General features: G+C 47.3%; 1 protein-coding gene across 1 annotated transcript in view; it reads left to right on the top strand.

Annotated features, from left to right (window-relative positions):
- The first annotated feature begins 734 nt into the window (after positions 1 to 734).
- Positions 735 to 15,665, top strand: part of LOC115477495 (putative ATP-dependent RNA helicase DDX11-like protein 8) — a 348,371-nt gene continuing 333,440 nt past the window's right edge. Inside the window, 1 exon segment of the mRNA XM_030214406.1 lies at positions 735 to 793. Within this exon segment, the coding sequence (XP_030070266.1) occupies positions 782 to 793 (12 nt within the window). The 5' untranslated portion in view covers positions 735 to 781.

Below are 15,665 nucleotides of genomic sequence, written 5' to 3'. Positions count from 1 at the left end.
ACAAAAATGACCAGAAAAACTTTGAGATACAGAATATTCACTTGGAAAGCTTATATTCACTGTGAAAGCTTCAAAATAACTTCTCATTAGATAAGCAATACTTACCTTGGTAAATTTCACCAATCCCGCTTCAGGGGAAATACTTATTTTCTGAAGATATCTATACTTTTCAAGATAAACGTTTGTGATGGCGATTATCTTGGAATGTATGGATATCTTGAGAAAATAAGTGGGATTGGTGAAATACCAAGATAAGTATTGCTTATCTAATAAGTTATTTTGAAGCTTTCACAGTGAATATATGCTTTCCAAGTGAATATTCTGTATCTCGAAAAGTTTTTCTGGTCATGTTAAAGCACTGCCTATAACAGCTTTTGACTTTCACTTTTTACAGATGGACCATGCATAGGCAGTCCGTTATTTCTGATAATCTTTCGCTATTGTTTTGGGTGAATCAGTGAGGTGCTTACTGGCTTTCAACCCATATAATGGGCGACATTAAGGAGACTAAAGAAAATCCCCTTGGGCTACATAGCCTCGTACTTTCTCCCAAACAGGTTGGATATTCAACCTTCTCATATTCTTAATCTAACCTCCTCCGCCCCATCCATGCCTTGCCTCTGATCTGACGATATATTTCGAGTGTGTGCGTGTTTTTTTTTTTTGTTGTTCTCTCAGCACGGCGGAACTGTTACTCTGCCTAAGGGAAGTAGCGTCAGAAGGGGGCGGGGTGTCTGACAGTGTCTGACTCTGAGTAAGACATTGGCGGGCGATTGAAAGTATGAGTTTGAAGGTAGGATTTGGGGAGAGAGAGTGGTCTGTGCGTGGATTGGGGGGGAGAGAAAGACTTGCTGTACCGGGCAGTGCAGAAGGAGAGGAAGAGATCCTCGTCTGTCTCGGGTCGCGTGGAAAGAGGGGTCTTTGGCGTGTGTGAGGGCAGTCGATTGTGTCTAGCATCTCCGTAAATGCGTCTAAGAGCAAAATGTACGTGGGAAGAGACGCTTCTTCTGAGCCCTGGGGGAGAGGATGGGAAGAGATGCTTTAAGGCACTGTGTTTGCTGGATATTTTGTGTGGGAACAACGGGTTATTTTCTCTCCCTTCCTTTTTCATCCAAAATGAGATCAGATGCAGTTTGAGAGAGAGAGAGAGAGAACTACTGTCGCGCTTTTCTCTTGGTGATGTCTCCTCAAGCCTGTGAGGGTGACGTGGCTGCTTCTTTTAAGCATCTACTCCTGTAGCTTGACTGCAAAAGCCACTTGGACTCTTGTGTGCTGACCCTACTTACATTAAGTACATAGTACTTAAGTATTGCCATACTGGGACAGACCAAAGGTCCATCAAGACCAGCATCCTATTTCCAACTGTGGCCAATCCAGGTCACAAATACCTGGCAAGATCCCCAAAAGGTACAAAACATTTTATACTGCTTATTCCAGAAATAGTAGATTTACCCCAAGTCCAATTTATTTATATATTTAACACATTTATACCCCTCATTTTCCCACTAGTTGTAGGCTCAATGTGGCATACACAATACCATAGTGCAGGCTACAGTTAGTAAAATACAATTAAACAATGTAATAATAGTAACATAGTAGATGACGGCAGAAAAAAACCTGCACGGTCCATCCACTCTGCCCAACAAGATAAACTCACATGTGCTACTTTTTGTATATACTTTACCTTGATTTGTACCTGTCCTTTTCAGGGCACAGACCGTATAAGTCTGCCCAGCACTATCCCTGCCTCCCACCACCGGTTCTGGCACAGACTGTATAAGTCTGCCCAGCACCATCTCCGCCTCCCGCCACCGGCTCTGCCACCCAATCTCGGCTAAGCTCCTTAGGATCCATTCCTTCTGAACAGGATTCCTTTATGTTTATTCCACGCATGTTTGAATTCCGTTACTGTTTTCGTTTCCACCACCTCCCGCGGGAGGGCATTCCAAGCATCCACTACTCTCTCTGTGAAAAAATACTTCCTGACTATGCAACATATAAAACATCAGAGATAATTAAAAATAATAGAGTCAATGAATTTTGCTGTAACAAAGAAGAAGTAAGTTAAAGTAAAGGTCCCCTGTGGGTACTTTAACAACCAGCTCCCAGAATTTGGACACTTGGCCCCCTCTGCATCCTCCCCTGTGGCTCGGGCATCTGTCCTCACTGCTCCGTTGAGTGCAGCACCTTTCTCCCTCGTCCTCCCTCCACCCCTGCAATCCGGTACCGCTCTTTTTGATGCTGTAAATTTTTTTATGCAGTGCCGGCACCATCAGCAAAAGCAGACTGCTTTAGCCAATCCCAGGGGCCTTTCTTCAGTTGCATCTTGTCCCTTTTTTTCTCGAGGGCGGGACAGGCTGAAGCAGCCTGCTATTGCTGACTATCGGCACTGCATAATATGGGCGACTTGCGTTTAGCGATCTAATCAGCATGCGCTAAAAACACGTGCCTATAGCGCAGCTTAGTAAACTGGGCCCTAAATTTGTTCTCTATAGGCCTAATATTTAGTACTGTTTAACTGGCCAGGAATAGCTTCTGGCTGGTTAAATAATGCTTAGCCAGCTAAGTGCTAATTTTCAGCACGAGATAGCCAGATGTCTCCACTGAATATTAGCACTTAGTGGCTATCTGGTTACTGTGACTATTCAAGCTCTGGCTGGCTAAGTTTAGTGGGCAAATCGGACCGCATAACTAGGAGTTCTATCTTTGCCTGCTATTAACTTAACTGTCCAGTGCTGAATATTCACATAGCCAGTTAAGTTAGAGCTGGCCAAAACCCCCCCCTGATATTCAATGTCAGTCACCGGAAATGACCCAGCATTGAATATCTAGGGTCAGTTCTGGTGGTGGCAGCTAACCACACTGCCTGCCACTGGCTAAATATGGGGGGGGGGGGGGGTATGTGTTTGGGGGAATTATGTTCTTTGCGGTGATGCTTTGCATGCTCTTTCTGATCCAGATATTTATCAAAATTAAATTCTTCATCATCCTCCTTACATTCCTGCAACCCATTCATCCTAACTGCTACCTCACACAGAGCACCTTTCCCTTTAGTCAGCTGTTCATTATCCAGAAGAATAAGGTGCATTGTGTCTACATAAACAGCTGCCAAAAAGTCTTATTGTCTAATAATTGTGCCTCAGTTTTATTGAAGCAGAAATGTCATCTGTAATTAACCCTCCTTTTGGGACAGATGAAACATGAGCTTCTTCCATTCCTTCAAGAATATACCTGGAGTTAAATCCTCAGCTTGTAATATTTTAGTGAATATAAATGGGTGACAAAACAACTCTTCCAATTCTGTCACCTGTGTCCCACAGACTTTCTCTTGGCATCACTTGAGGGTTGGCCATGCCCACAAGAAAGGGTTTGAGATCAAGCAGGTGCTGAATCATTAAATAGGTACTGTCCCAGAGTGTGGCTCAATCAGTAATTTCCCCATTTCCAACTCAACTTTAGGTGTTCTGGCAGCAAAAACTACTTTCCTCACCTTGCCATTCGGAGCATCAGCATGTCCTTGCAGACTTTCTCTTATTGCCAGCTGCATTGTGTGCACTTGGTGAATTCAGGAGAGTTTTGAGGCAGCTACAACAATATAATCTAAAAGATCATAATTTTGTTGTCCATAGCAGATATGAGCTTTAATAGGACAAAAAAATATGTAAGTATAAAATGATAAATTTAACCATTTGTTATAAACCTACAAAACTATCCACAATGCCAAGTTTTCTTACCAAAGTACCAAACTCTGGAACTCATTACCCAACTATATTAGACAGTTGATTATATGTTGTTGAGAAGTTTACTTAAAGCCCACTTCTTTAGATCTGTGTTCAGCTAATATGAAAAGTTTTGGGTTTAAAAAAAAAATTGTATTCTTGTATTAATATTGTCTTGTAATGCTTCTTCTTAATTTATGTAAGCTACATTGAACCTGAGCTTTCTTGGGAAAATGTAGGGTAGAAATGTCATAAATAAATAAATGTAAGTTTTTATTTTGAAGATGGAGTCATAGTCAGTACATTTTTACTGACTCCGACTCCACCCAAAATTGTTTCTAACTCTAGAGCCCTGCTTGGAGGTATATTGAGAGAGGTCCTGTGCAAGTATTCTAGCCCATTTTCTTGAAGATCAGTTTTTTAAAATTTAGCCATGAAGTTTTGTAGAAATGGTGTGATGTGATAATTCTATCAGTCATGCTGCAACATTATGAATCAGTTGGAGCTGGTGTAAACCCTTTGTAGTGAGACTAATGTTGAATGCATTACAGTAATCCAGCCTTGATATTATGGCATGAACCACTGTGACCAGCCTTGCCTTCTTGATGTATGGAGAGAAACAGGGTAGATGTCACAGATGATATAAGTGGTTCCTGAAAGTTGCTTGGATTTGGGGGAGCATCATAAGTATTGTCTAGCTGTATTCCAAAGTTCCTGACTTGTGATTTAACGGGGAGTCAGCTCCTAAAAGGGATTGTAATGTCAGATATTTAGCTGCTTGTGTTAGGGACCCACAGGAATTCAGTTTTACTTGGGTTCAGGCAAAGTTTGTTTTTAGCCCATTCTTGAATTGCTGTTAAATAGTTGTCAGTTTATTCAGGGCTGTATGTGAGTCTGGTTCAATGGTTGTGAGTAACTATATGTCACCTGCGTAGATGTAGAACTGAGTATCCATCATCCAAAGCAGCTCGGCTAGTGGCTTGGGTAGGTATTAAAGCAAAATAGGTGACAGTATTGATCCTTGTAGTATTCCACAGGTCAGTATCCATGGTGGCGATGAGGTGCTGCCAAACAATGTGTACTGTTGCCTATCTGATAGGATCTGATCCGGGCAATTGCTGTGCCATTGGTACTGTCTCCATCAGTAACCAAGTCTGAATACAAATTGCCATGGATCTAGCCCATTTCTCTCTTTTACCAGTCAGTTGGATGAACATAGACTGTTCATAAGTTTTCCTAGAAATGGGATGTTAGATACTGTCCAGTAACTTTTGAGCTTGCCCTGATTGAGGTTGCTCTTTTTTAGCAGACAACACACTACTACCCTTTTTAATTTTGTTGGGTAGTTGTGCATTAGAAAGGAGTTTGCAATTTTTATGGTTCCTACTATAAGGTCCTGCTTGCTTGCTAAATTATCTTTGATGGGCAGGGGTTGAAGGAGCAGGTAGTTGGTCCAAGACCTCTCAGGGTTTTGTGAAAGCCCCATGTTACTGGTTTGAGTCCCATAAAAATGATTGTAGGTCAGTTTCAAATGGGCATGCTGGTTCAGTTGTGGGGGGTTGCATTAAGCCATTTACTATGCTGAATAGATGCTTGGTTGAATTGGCAGCCTTGTTCAATGTATTGAGAAAATTACAGTTTTTTTAATGGTTGCTGTTAAGGCTTGGTGGTACTTTGTCATGTGTTTCCTACAGTTTAGCCTACCCTCATCCAAAAGTGATTTATGCCATCTCCTTTCCAGTTTCTGTTCTTCCTTACTTAAGGGTCTGAAGTTCTGGAGAGAACCAAATTGAGCATTTGCTTTATTTACCAATGTATTTATCTTTATTGATGAGAAAAGAATAACAACATACATAGGCACATCCAACATTCAGATAACAAAAAAATCATATAACCAAAACCTCCCTTCCTAATGTAATGTCTTCCCCTCCCCCGTCCCCCAAAGAAAAACCTCTCCTGCAAAACAAATGCAGGTTCGGGAGCAGTCTGATGTGAAGTCCATTGAATATATAAGTCCTAGATCTTGTGATAGGTCAGCAGCTGGCCTGTGCGCATAGCCGTTAATTTGGACATCAAATAAATATAATCCAACTTGTGTAGAATAGCTTGTAAACCTGGGAGTGTAGGGCTCTTCTACACTGCTGCTGGGACCAGCTTACCTGCCACAAATACCTGCATGGCAAAACAGTGAATTGTTTTTTTTTCTTTTATTCCCCATGGTTTAAAGTGTAAAAGACAATGATCCATCTTCATAGGGTATTGGACCGCAGTTACCTGAAAGATAAACTGTAGTATCATAGACCAAAACGTTTGTACACGGGAACAAGACCACCAAATGTAAAACATATCCCCCTCCAACCCACATTGGCGCCAGCACAGAGCTGACCCCAAATGAAACATCCTAGCTAGGCGCTGGGGCGTATAGTACCAACAATAGAGTATCTTATGTCCATTTTCAACCAGGGCACTGGAAACAGAGACCTTGAGGAGGGATTTAAATACCCTTTCCCATTGCAGATATTCATAAGAGGCGCCTAATGCCTTCTCCCACTTTGCTAAGTAATACAGAATAGGTTTATTATAGGAGAGGAGAGCTTTATATCCTAGAAACCCCCCCCTTCCCTCCCCCCCCAGCCAGCGCCCTCTCAAGACAAGTCTCTGCCAAACTTAAATCCCCTTTTGCCCTTTGCACAATAAAGTCTTGAAGTTGATGATAGTGAAAAGCATGTGATGTCATATTCTTCACATAATTCAGCAAATGATATAATCTCCCCCTTCTCCCACACCTGGCCTAGTGCACAAAGGCCCAGGTCTCCCAAGAACGGTAGCTAGCATCCAAAGCCCCTGGGCCAAAGTGAGGCGCAAAGCAGATAAACGTGCAAGAAATACAGTTGGCCATGAAAACATTTCTCTCTTATTGCACTCCAAACAGCCAAAGGCCATCGAAGCATAGGGGGTGACCCTCGAACAAGCTCTTTAAGATGTTGAGATGGCAGCCACAGTATTGCTTTTAATGGATATTGACCTACCCACCCCTGTTCAAGTTGTTTCCAAACTTATTCTTATCCTGGAGCCAATCTGCTAATATTTGAAGATGGGCCGCTTGGCAATAGAGAAGAAAAAAAGGGAACCCCATCCCTCCCTGCAAGCGTGTTTGATACATCACTGCTCGATGCACCCGTGGGGGCCTCCTATTCCATATAAAAGAGAAAACCCTATGCTGCAGGCCCCAAAATAATTTATCTGGCAGAGAGATAGGTAAATAGATATAATAGCTTTGGGAGTACGATCATTTTAATCGCATTGACCTGCCCAATCCATGAACCCGTCAGCCCTTCCCACCGATCTAAGTCCAAGAATAATTCTCGCACCTCGACTGGAAAATTGGTCTCATGCACCTAGTCAAGGGCACGAGGAAGGCAAGCCCCCAAATAGCGGATAGATTGCGCAGCCCACTGAAAAGGGTAGCCAGATTGTAACACAGTCAGCTGTTGATCAGTTAAATTGATATCTAAGGCCTCAGATTTATCGAGATTGATTTTAAACCCTGATAATACTCCATTTCCTTGTCATCAAGCAGATGAAGGCATTACGTATGGGTTGTGTCCATCAACCAGCAGGGGGAGATAGAGAGCACTCAACTTTTCACAGTGCCTCATGGCCAGCTAGCTCCACTGCCTCTTCAGTATTCTCTAGCTCCCCAAGCAGGGTGGCTGCAGCTTATTCGAGCTCCATCAAAAATCTGCCTGGGGGTGGCTCCTGGCTTGCCAGTTGTTAGCCGGGGTGTTAGAGGCTATAGCAGCTTCACTTTGAAGGCACATAGGTCAGCCCTTTTCCTGCCTTACCCATGCCCCCGTGGATGTGGACATATTAGCTTGCTTTTCCCTGTCCTTTCCCACTCAGTGGATGCAGGCACATTGGTTCACCTTTCCCTACCTTTCCCACTTATCTGAGCCTCCGGAGTGTTTTTATTTACCTCTTTTGCCTCTGCTTTCCTCACAGCGTAAAAAAAAAAAAAAAAGTCGCGTCGAGCTTTAGCGCAGCGATCTTGGAAAAGAGGTTTTTTTCTTGAGATTCTTCTGCAGGACCGGAGCTGTGATACTCGGTCTAGTAAGGTAAGAGTGTTTTCTGACTCCTCCGGGGTGGGCCCGCGATTGGGACATTTTTGGCGCGAACCGCCATTTTTTAATTTTACTGCCGTTTTCGGCGATGGCTGCGGAGACTGTAAAGCGCTGTTCTATTTCCAAATATTTTATTAATTTCCAAGAATACAAATAACAGGAAAACAATGATGGAAAAACATAGGAAGCAAGAAAGACAACAGGTGGGAAAGGAAAAAAGAGAAAGGAAAGAAGAGAAAAAAGGAGGTGCAAGCGCAAATCATCAGCGGGGCTCTGTAATTCGTGCTGTACAGACGGTAGAGCCGGCCCGAGCATGGCGAGCGGCGATCTTTTGCACTCCGAGCTGGCAGCGGACGCCATTTTGGATTTTCCACATGGCGCGGCCTCCGTTGCAACGGAGAGCCCTGAATCCGGGGGGGGGGGGGGGAGGGAGGGGTCCTCTGAGTGAGGCTAATAATAGAGCTGATAGCCCTGGCAGGATCCGGGTGGTCAGGGAGCAGTTTTCTCCCCTGATTTTGTTTTAATGCTGCATAGGGCGTACATGCTTAAAAGAGCTCTTCCACAGGGATCTTCGGACCCTCTGCCTGCCCCCCCCGGTGGATCCTGGCCTTTTGGAGTTGGCTTGGCCTGTTTCTTATCCTCCTGATAAACGCAGAACGGCTAATTGCCCTTCTGAGTGTGGCGCACCCCCTCCCCCCCTCCCCCCCGTGGTCGGGCTATGAGGATTCTGACGGGTCTGGCAGAACTTCTTGGGCTGAGGAGCCAGAGTCGGGTGCAGAATTGCCACAGGAGCTTGATGATCCACTGTGGTGAGGATTTTCCACCGCGAGGAGCTGCCAGCGCTTATTTCAGATGCCTTACAAGCCCTCTCGATTGAAGATCCTGGGAGTGGCACAGCCTCCTCTGTTAATCCAAGGATGGCTAGTACCAGAAAGCCTGCTCGAGCCTTTCCTTTGCATGACTCCATCCAAGAGCTTATTTCGGCTCAATGGCTGACCCCGAGGGACCTTTGAAGGTTGCCAGGGCTATGGGAAAATTATACCCTCTGAGTGAGGAACATTTGGCTCGCTTTGCAATGCCTAAAGTGGATGCCCTGGTCACGGCTGTGACAAAGAGAACTACCCTCCCTGTTGAAGGAGGTGTTGCCCTGAAGGATATTGTGATAAGTATGAGACTGTCCTATACGGGGTAGGCCACTAGAGGGCGCTAGTAGGAGAATAGGTGGAGGTCGCTAGGACCGGGGAGAGCCCTGGGATGTCCACAGGTGTGGGAGGTTATGGGCTGGGTCCTGTGTAGTTAATTAACCACTTTATACCCCACCTGAGTTGTGAAAGGAAGAGAAGTGAGCTGGCAGCAGATGAAGAGAGATCCCCTGGAAGAGACTGGCTAACCCTATGGACTTGTGGTGGACTGTGTGTCCAAAGGAGATCAGCAGGCTGAAAATCCTGGGGTAAGAAGTCCCTAAAGCATTAGTGTTTGACTGTGTGTCTTCAGTACTTATAGGAACTGTGTGTTCAGTGAAAGGACTGTGTGTCCAGGACTGTGTGTCCAAAGAAGAAAGGACTGTGTGTCCAGAACTGTGTGTTCAAAGAGGGGGGACTGTGTGTCCAAAGAAGAAAGGACTGTGTGTCCAAAGTACTGAGAGAGGCAGGCTGCAAAGCCTGGGGTTGAGAGTCCCCAAAGTATTGGTGTAGTACTGAGCCCATGTACCTGTGTGAGGAGGCTCAGTGTGAAGATCTATGAAAGCATAAAGTATTAAGCTAGAAGAAGTGTGCCCAGGGGCTGGAATAAAGAGTTGCCTGAGAAATATGCCGTTGGTGAGACCTGTTTAATTTGCTTAGTGGGAACCAGGTCACCCTGAGCGAGAAGGGGTAGCACACTAATTTGCATATGATCTGAATATTGAGAACCAGGTAACCCTGAGTAAGAAGGGGGATATCACAATATTCAAGACCGCAGGCTTGATTCAGCTCTGAAGCGGTCCTTTGATTTGGCAGGTCTCACTGTTCGGGCGTCTGCATGCAGTTGTTATGCTGCTAGAGCCTGCCTGGCTTGGTTACAGCAGGCAGTGGAACAGCCCGGTGATGGAGCGGAGACCTTATCTGAAGTGTCTCCGCGGATGGAGTCGGCCTTGTCCTTTTTGGCTGACGCCCTTTATGATATGGTCAGAGCTTCGGCTAAACAAATGGCTGTAGCAGTGGCGGCTTGCCGCACTCTTTGCCTACGACATTGGGCAGCGGACATGGCCTCTAAGCAAAGGATGGTGAAGTTACCCTTTCAAGGCCTTCTCCTGTTTGGTGAGGAGCTGGAAAACATTGTTAAAGGCCTGGGGGATTCCAAACCTCAGCGCTTGCCCGAAGATAGGCCGAACCTTCCTCTAAGGGTCAGGCGGTCCGCTCCTCTTACAGACTCGCTTCCGTGAAGCTAGAAGGTACCGCCCGGGGCATGCTGCTGGGTTCACTTCTTGTGCCCGCTTTCAGCAGAGAAACTCCTTTCGCTCGGACAAACGTTCTGCAGCTGCCGGTTCAAGGCCTGGAGTTCAGGGACGACCCTCTCAATGATGGTGCGCCGGCCCCCTCCTCGTTTCCTGTCATCAGAGGAAGACTTCCTCTCTTTTTCTAGGAGTGGGCTAAAATCTCCGCAGATCAGTGGGTCTTGGACATGATCAGAGACGGATACCGAATAGAATTCGATGCCCCGGTGAGAGACGTGTTTGTGGAGTCCCGATGCGGTTCTGCTCCCAAACGGGCGGCGGTAGAGGAGACTTTGCACAGTCTGTGCCAGAAAGGGGCTGTGACACCGGTGCCTCCCGCCGAACAAGGTCTAGGCCGCTACTCCATTTACTTTGTGGTGCCACGAAAAGGCGGGTCTTTTCGCCCGATCCTGGACTTAAAAGAGCTGAACAAGTCCTTAAGAGTGCGGCATTTTCACATGGAAACCCTGCGTTCCGTCATTGCGGCGGTACAGCCAGGAGAGTTTCTCACGTCTCTGGACCTGAAAGAACCTTACTTGCACATACCAATTTGGCCCCCGCACCAGAAGTTTCTGTGGTTTGCGGTGTTGGGAAAACATTTCCAGTTTCGGGCCTTGCCTTTTGGCCTCGCCACAGCTCCCGAACCTTCTCCAAGGTAATGGTGGTAGTAGCTGCCTTTCTCAGGCGAGAGGGTATCCGGGTTCACCCATACCTAGACGACTGGCTCATCAGAGCAGACTCAGAAAAAGAGAGTCATCTAGCTACAGCCAGAATGGTTTCAGTCCTTCAATCTCTGGGCTGGGTCGTCAATATGGCCAAAAGTTACCTGACCCCCTCGCAATCTCTAGAATATTTGGGGGCCAGGTTCGACACAGCTTCGGGCTATGTGTTTCTTCCTGAGCAAAGGCGGTGCAAGCTTCAGAATCGGGTCCGTCTGCTCCTGAGGATGCCCCGCCCGCGAGCTTGGGACATTATCCAGCTGTTGGGATCGATGACGGCCACCTTGGAAGTGGTGCCATGGGTGAGAGCGCACCTGAGACCTCTACAGTATTCTCTACTTCAACGATGGTCTCCAGTATCTCAGGATTATCAGTGCAGACTTTCTTGGCTCCCTGCGGCCTGCCTCAGTATGGAGTGGTGGCTCTCGGACAGCATGTTACGGCGGGGAATGCCACTGGCGCTCCCCGATTGGTGCCTAGTGGTGACAGATGCCAGCCTGAAGGGCTGGGGCGCACATTGCCAGGGGAAGCATGCCCAGGGTCTGTGGACGCCCGACGAGTCGGAGTGGTCTATCAACCGCCTGGAGTTGAAAGCGGTGTTTCTGGCTCTTCTGGCCTTTCAAGTGACCCTGGAAGGATTGGCTGTCCGAGTGATGTCGGACAACACGACAGCAGTGGCCTACATAAATCGACAAGGCGGCACTCAGGGCAGAGCTCTATCCGCGCAGGCCGAACAAATTTGCCACTGGGCCGAGCTGCATCTACAGTCCCTGTCAGCAGCTCACATTGCAGGTCAGAGCAACGTGCAAACCGACTATCTAAGCAGGCATCAGATCGATCCAGCGGAGTGGGAACTAGCAGACGATGTATTCCTGCAGATATGTGCCAAATGGGGCAAGCCAGTGATGGATCTTATGGCGACCAGTTCCAATGCCAAAGTCCCGTGCTTCTTGAGCAGATGGAGGGATCCTCGCTCTGCCGAGTGGGATGCCTTGGCTCAACCCTGGCCCCTGGGCTTGCTGTATGTCTTCCCTCCGTGGCCCTTGATAGGGCGAGTGCTCCTGCGGATTTGGCTGCATCCAGGAGAAGTGGTGCTCATTGCCCCGGATTGGCCCAAGAGGCTTTGGTATGCGGACCTCCGACAGATGCTGTTGGAGGCTCCCTTTCCGTTACCTCTGGTTTCGCACCTGTTGTCACAGGGTCCGGTGGCCATGGAGGACGCCTGCCGCTTTGGTCTTATGGCATGGCGATTGAGAGGGCACAATTGAGAGATAAAGGCTACTCAAATAAGGTAATTTCCACTCTCCTGCAGGCCCATAAGCGCTCCACTTCTGTGGCTTATGCCAGGATTTGGTGCCAATTTGAAGTCTGGTGTGTTTCAAGAGCGCTTTCTCCGTTGCGGGCTCCTGTCTCGCCGATTCTGTACTTTTTGCAGGATGGTGTACTACTACTACTACTACTTAGCATTTCTATAGCGCTGCCAGGGTTACGCAGCGCTGTACAAGTTTAAACATGGGGAAGGACAGTCCCTGCTCAAGAGAGCTTACAATCTAAAGGTTACAAACTATGTAGTCAGTGTAGGTATCATGAATGGGGAAGGTAGTTAGGCGTCAAAAGCAAGGGAGAAGAAATGGGCTTTGAGTAAGGACTTGAAAATGGGCAGGGAGGGCGCATGGCGTATGGGCTCGGGAAGTCTGTTCCAGGCAAAAGGTGATGCGAGGCGGAAGGGGCGGAGTCTGGAGTTAGCGGTGGTGGAGAAGGGTACAGATAGGAGTGATTTGTCCTGAGAGCGGAGGTTACGGGTGGGAACATACGGGAAGAGGAGGGTAGAGAGGTAATGGGGGGGCTGCAGATTGAGTGCACTTGAAGGTCAATAGGAGAAGCTTGAACTGTATACGGTAACGGATCGGGAGCCAGTGAAGCGACTTGAGGAGAGGGGTGATATGAGAGTATCGGTTCACACGGTAGATAAGACGTGCGGCGGAATTTTGGACAGATTGAAAGGGGGATAGATGGCTAAGCGGGAGGCCAGCGAGAAGAAGGTTGCAATAGTCAAGACGAGAGGTATCGAGCGAGTGGACGAGGGTTCGGGTGGTCTGTTCAGAGAGGAATGGGCGAATTTTGCTAATATTATAGAGGAAGAAGCGACAGGTCTTAGCTGTCTGCTGGATATGGGCAGAGAAGGAGAGGGAGGAGTCGAAAATGACTCAGAGATTGCGGGCTGAAGAGATGGGGAGGATGAGGGCGTTGTCAACAGAGACGGAAAGTGGCCTATAATTCCCTGTGGGTGCAAGTGGCAGCATTGGCCTCCCTGCGTGGCAAGGTTGAAGGCATGTCCTTAGATGCTCATCCAGATGTGGCACGGTTTCTTAGAGGGGTGCTTCAGCTCCGTCCTCCCATGCGGGCACCTTGTCCAGCTTGGAACCTGGGGTTAGTATTGAAGGCCCTTCAGGGGGCTCCCTTTGAACCGCTTCGGCGTGCTTCAGAGAAAGATTTGACACTGAAGGCCGTCTTTTTAGTGGCCATTACCTCGGCGAGACGGGTGTCAGAGCTCCAGGCGCTGTCTTGTAGAGACCCTTTTCTGCAATTCTCAGAGTCAGGGGTCACGGTTCGGACCGTGCCTTCCTTCATGTCTAAGGTGGTTTCAGCGTTTCACCTAAACCAGCCTGTTTTTCTTCCCTCCTTTGTTGAGGAGGCGTTTCCAGATTCATTTGGGCAGTTGCACCTTTTGGATGTGCGCAGGACTCTGTTGCAGTATCTGCGAATTACAAATTCTTTCAGGACCTCTGATCATCTTTTTGTGCTGTTTGCAGGTCCTCGCAGAGGGTCTTCAGCGTCTAAAGCCACTATTGCCCGTTGGCTCAAGAAGCTATCTTTTCAGCATATCTGCTGTCTGGCCGGCTCCGCCTGAAGCCTTTAAGCACATTCCACAAGAGAGATTTCCTCTTCCTGGGCGGAAACTGGAGCACTATCTCGTCATGAGATTTGCAGTGCTGCAACATGGGCTTGTAAGCTCTCTTTCGCCCGACATTACAGGCTGGATGTGGCTGCCAGGAGGGATGCGCGTTTTGGAGCACAGGTGCTAGCGCGTGGTGTGGCTTGTTCCCACCCTATTTAGGGATTGCTTTGTTACATCCCATACCTAATGGCTTCATCTGTTTGATGACAAGGAAGGTAAAATTAGGTTCTTACCATGATAATTTTTTTTCCTTTAGTCATAGCAGATGAAGCCATGAGCCCTCCCTGTATGATTGTCTGTATTGCAGTGATTCTGATTTTAGGTGCTGTTCTTGTTTCCTGAAGTTATATTCCTTCCTTGGGGAGTCGGAAAACAGTCTTCAGGATTCTTGTTACAGTTATAGGAGGATGAGTTCATTCCCTCCAGTTCATGTTTTGGGAGGATGAGTTTATTCCCTCCAGGAGGATGCAAGTATTCCTTCCGTTTATACAAAGTGGAGGACGAGTTTATTCCCTCCAGGAGGATGAGTTAATTCCCTCCTTTTTTGGAGTTTATGCCCTTGTTAAGGGGCCATCGTTCGCTGTGAGGAAAGTTCATGTTATTCCCATTGCGGTTTGCCATACTGCTTTGGAAGCTTCAAATACTGAAGAGGCAGTGGAGGTAGCTGGCCATGAGGCACTGTGAAAAGTTGAGTGCTCTCTATCTCCCCCTGCTGGTTGATGGACACAACCCATACGTAATGGCTTCATCTGCTATGACTAAAGGAAAGAAAATTATCATTGTAAGAACCTAATTTTCCCATTCTCGTAGCAAATCCAAAACCGCCGGAAAAGAAATCAGTGGATTTATCAGCGTAAGCAGGATGTCATCTGCAAAAAGTAAAATCCGAGATTTCACGTTTCCAACGACGACTGCGGTTCTCTAGATCCTCAAACTTGTCCTGCAGAGACTGGTGCCCCACATCAAGGTTTGTTAGCCACTGATCCACTGAGGTAAATTTTTCAGAGTGCTCTTCCAGCTGGGTCAGTGCTGCCATTTGCGCTTCTCACGTCACTTTCTCCCTATTGAAATCCCTTCCCTTCTTTGTTCATAGCTTTGACGAAGATCTTCATGAGTCCCAGTTTGATATGAAGGGTGAGATGATCTTATTAGATATGCAAGTGTTTTCTGGGCTTGAAGTACTGTTCCCTATGGCAGCCTCTTCAGAGACAGCTAGGTGCTATTCTTAGTGCAGGGTGTATGAGTCTGTGTAAGGAGTATATCCCACATGTTCTGTGCTGCCTGTTCAGCGGCAAGAGTTGGGCGAGAGAGTTTCAGCCACGGCCTTGTCTTTATCTCTGAGTTTCCCATGGGTGTGCCAGCTCTGACAGCGATGCAGCTAGTGTGGGGAATGTGGCTATTTTTGTTCCTGTGCACCTGTTGCTTGGTCTTGCTTGCAGCAGGCTACACAGCTGCATGTGACCTCTGTGGTTTCTATATCAGTGTAGTGCGGGGGTCTGGCAATGGGGAAACAGGAGGTCGTTCCCTTTTTTTTCCTCTGAGTTAGTGCTGCTTCTGCTCTAGGCCTTCCTTTTGCGATAGTCTCAGCCAGCTTTGCCAAGCCTCTCCGTGGCTTCTTTCAGCTCTCAAGATCCGGGGCCTCGATCCTCTAAGACAGTGCGCTTGCAGGATCAG

Source organism: Microcaecilia unicolor, chromosome 9 (genome assembly GCF_901765095.1).
Source record: "Microcaecilia unicolor chromosome 9, aMicUni1.1, whole genome shotgun sequence".
NCBI classification, from domain to species: Eukaryota; Metazoa; Chordata; class Amphibia; order Gymnophiona; family Siphonopidae; genus Microcaecilia; species Microcaecilia unicolor.
The sequence above is the reverse complement of the archived record's forward strand: the minus strand, read 5'-3'. Positions and strand labels throughout refer to the sequence as shown.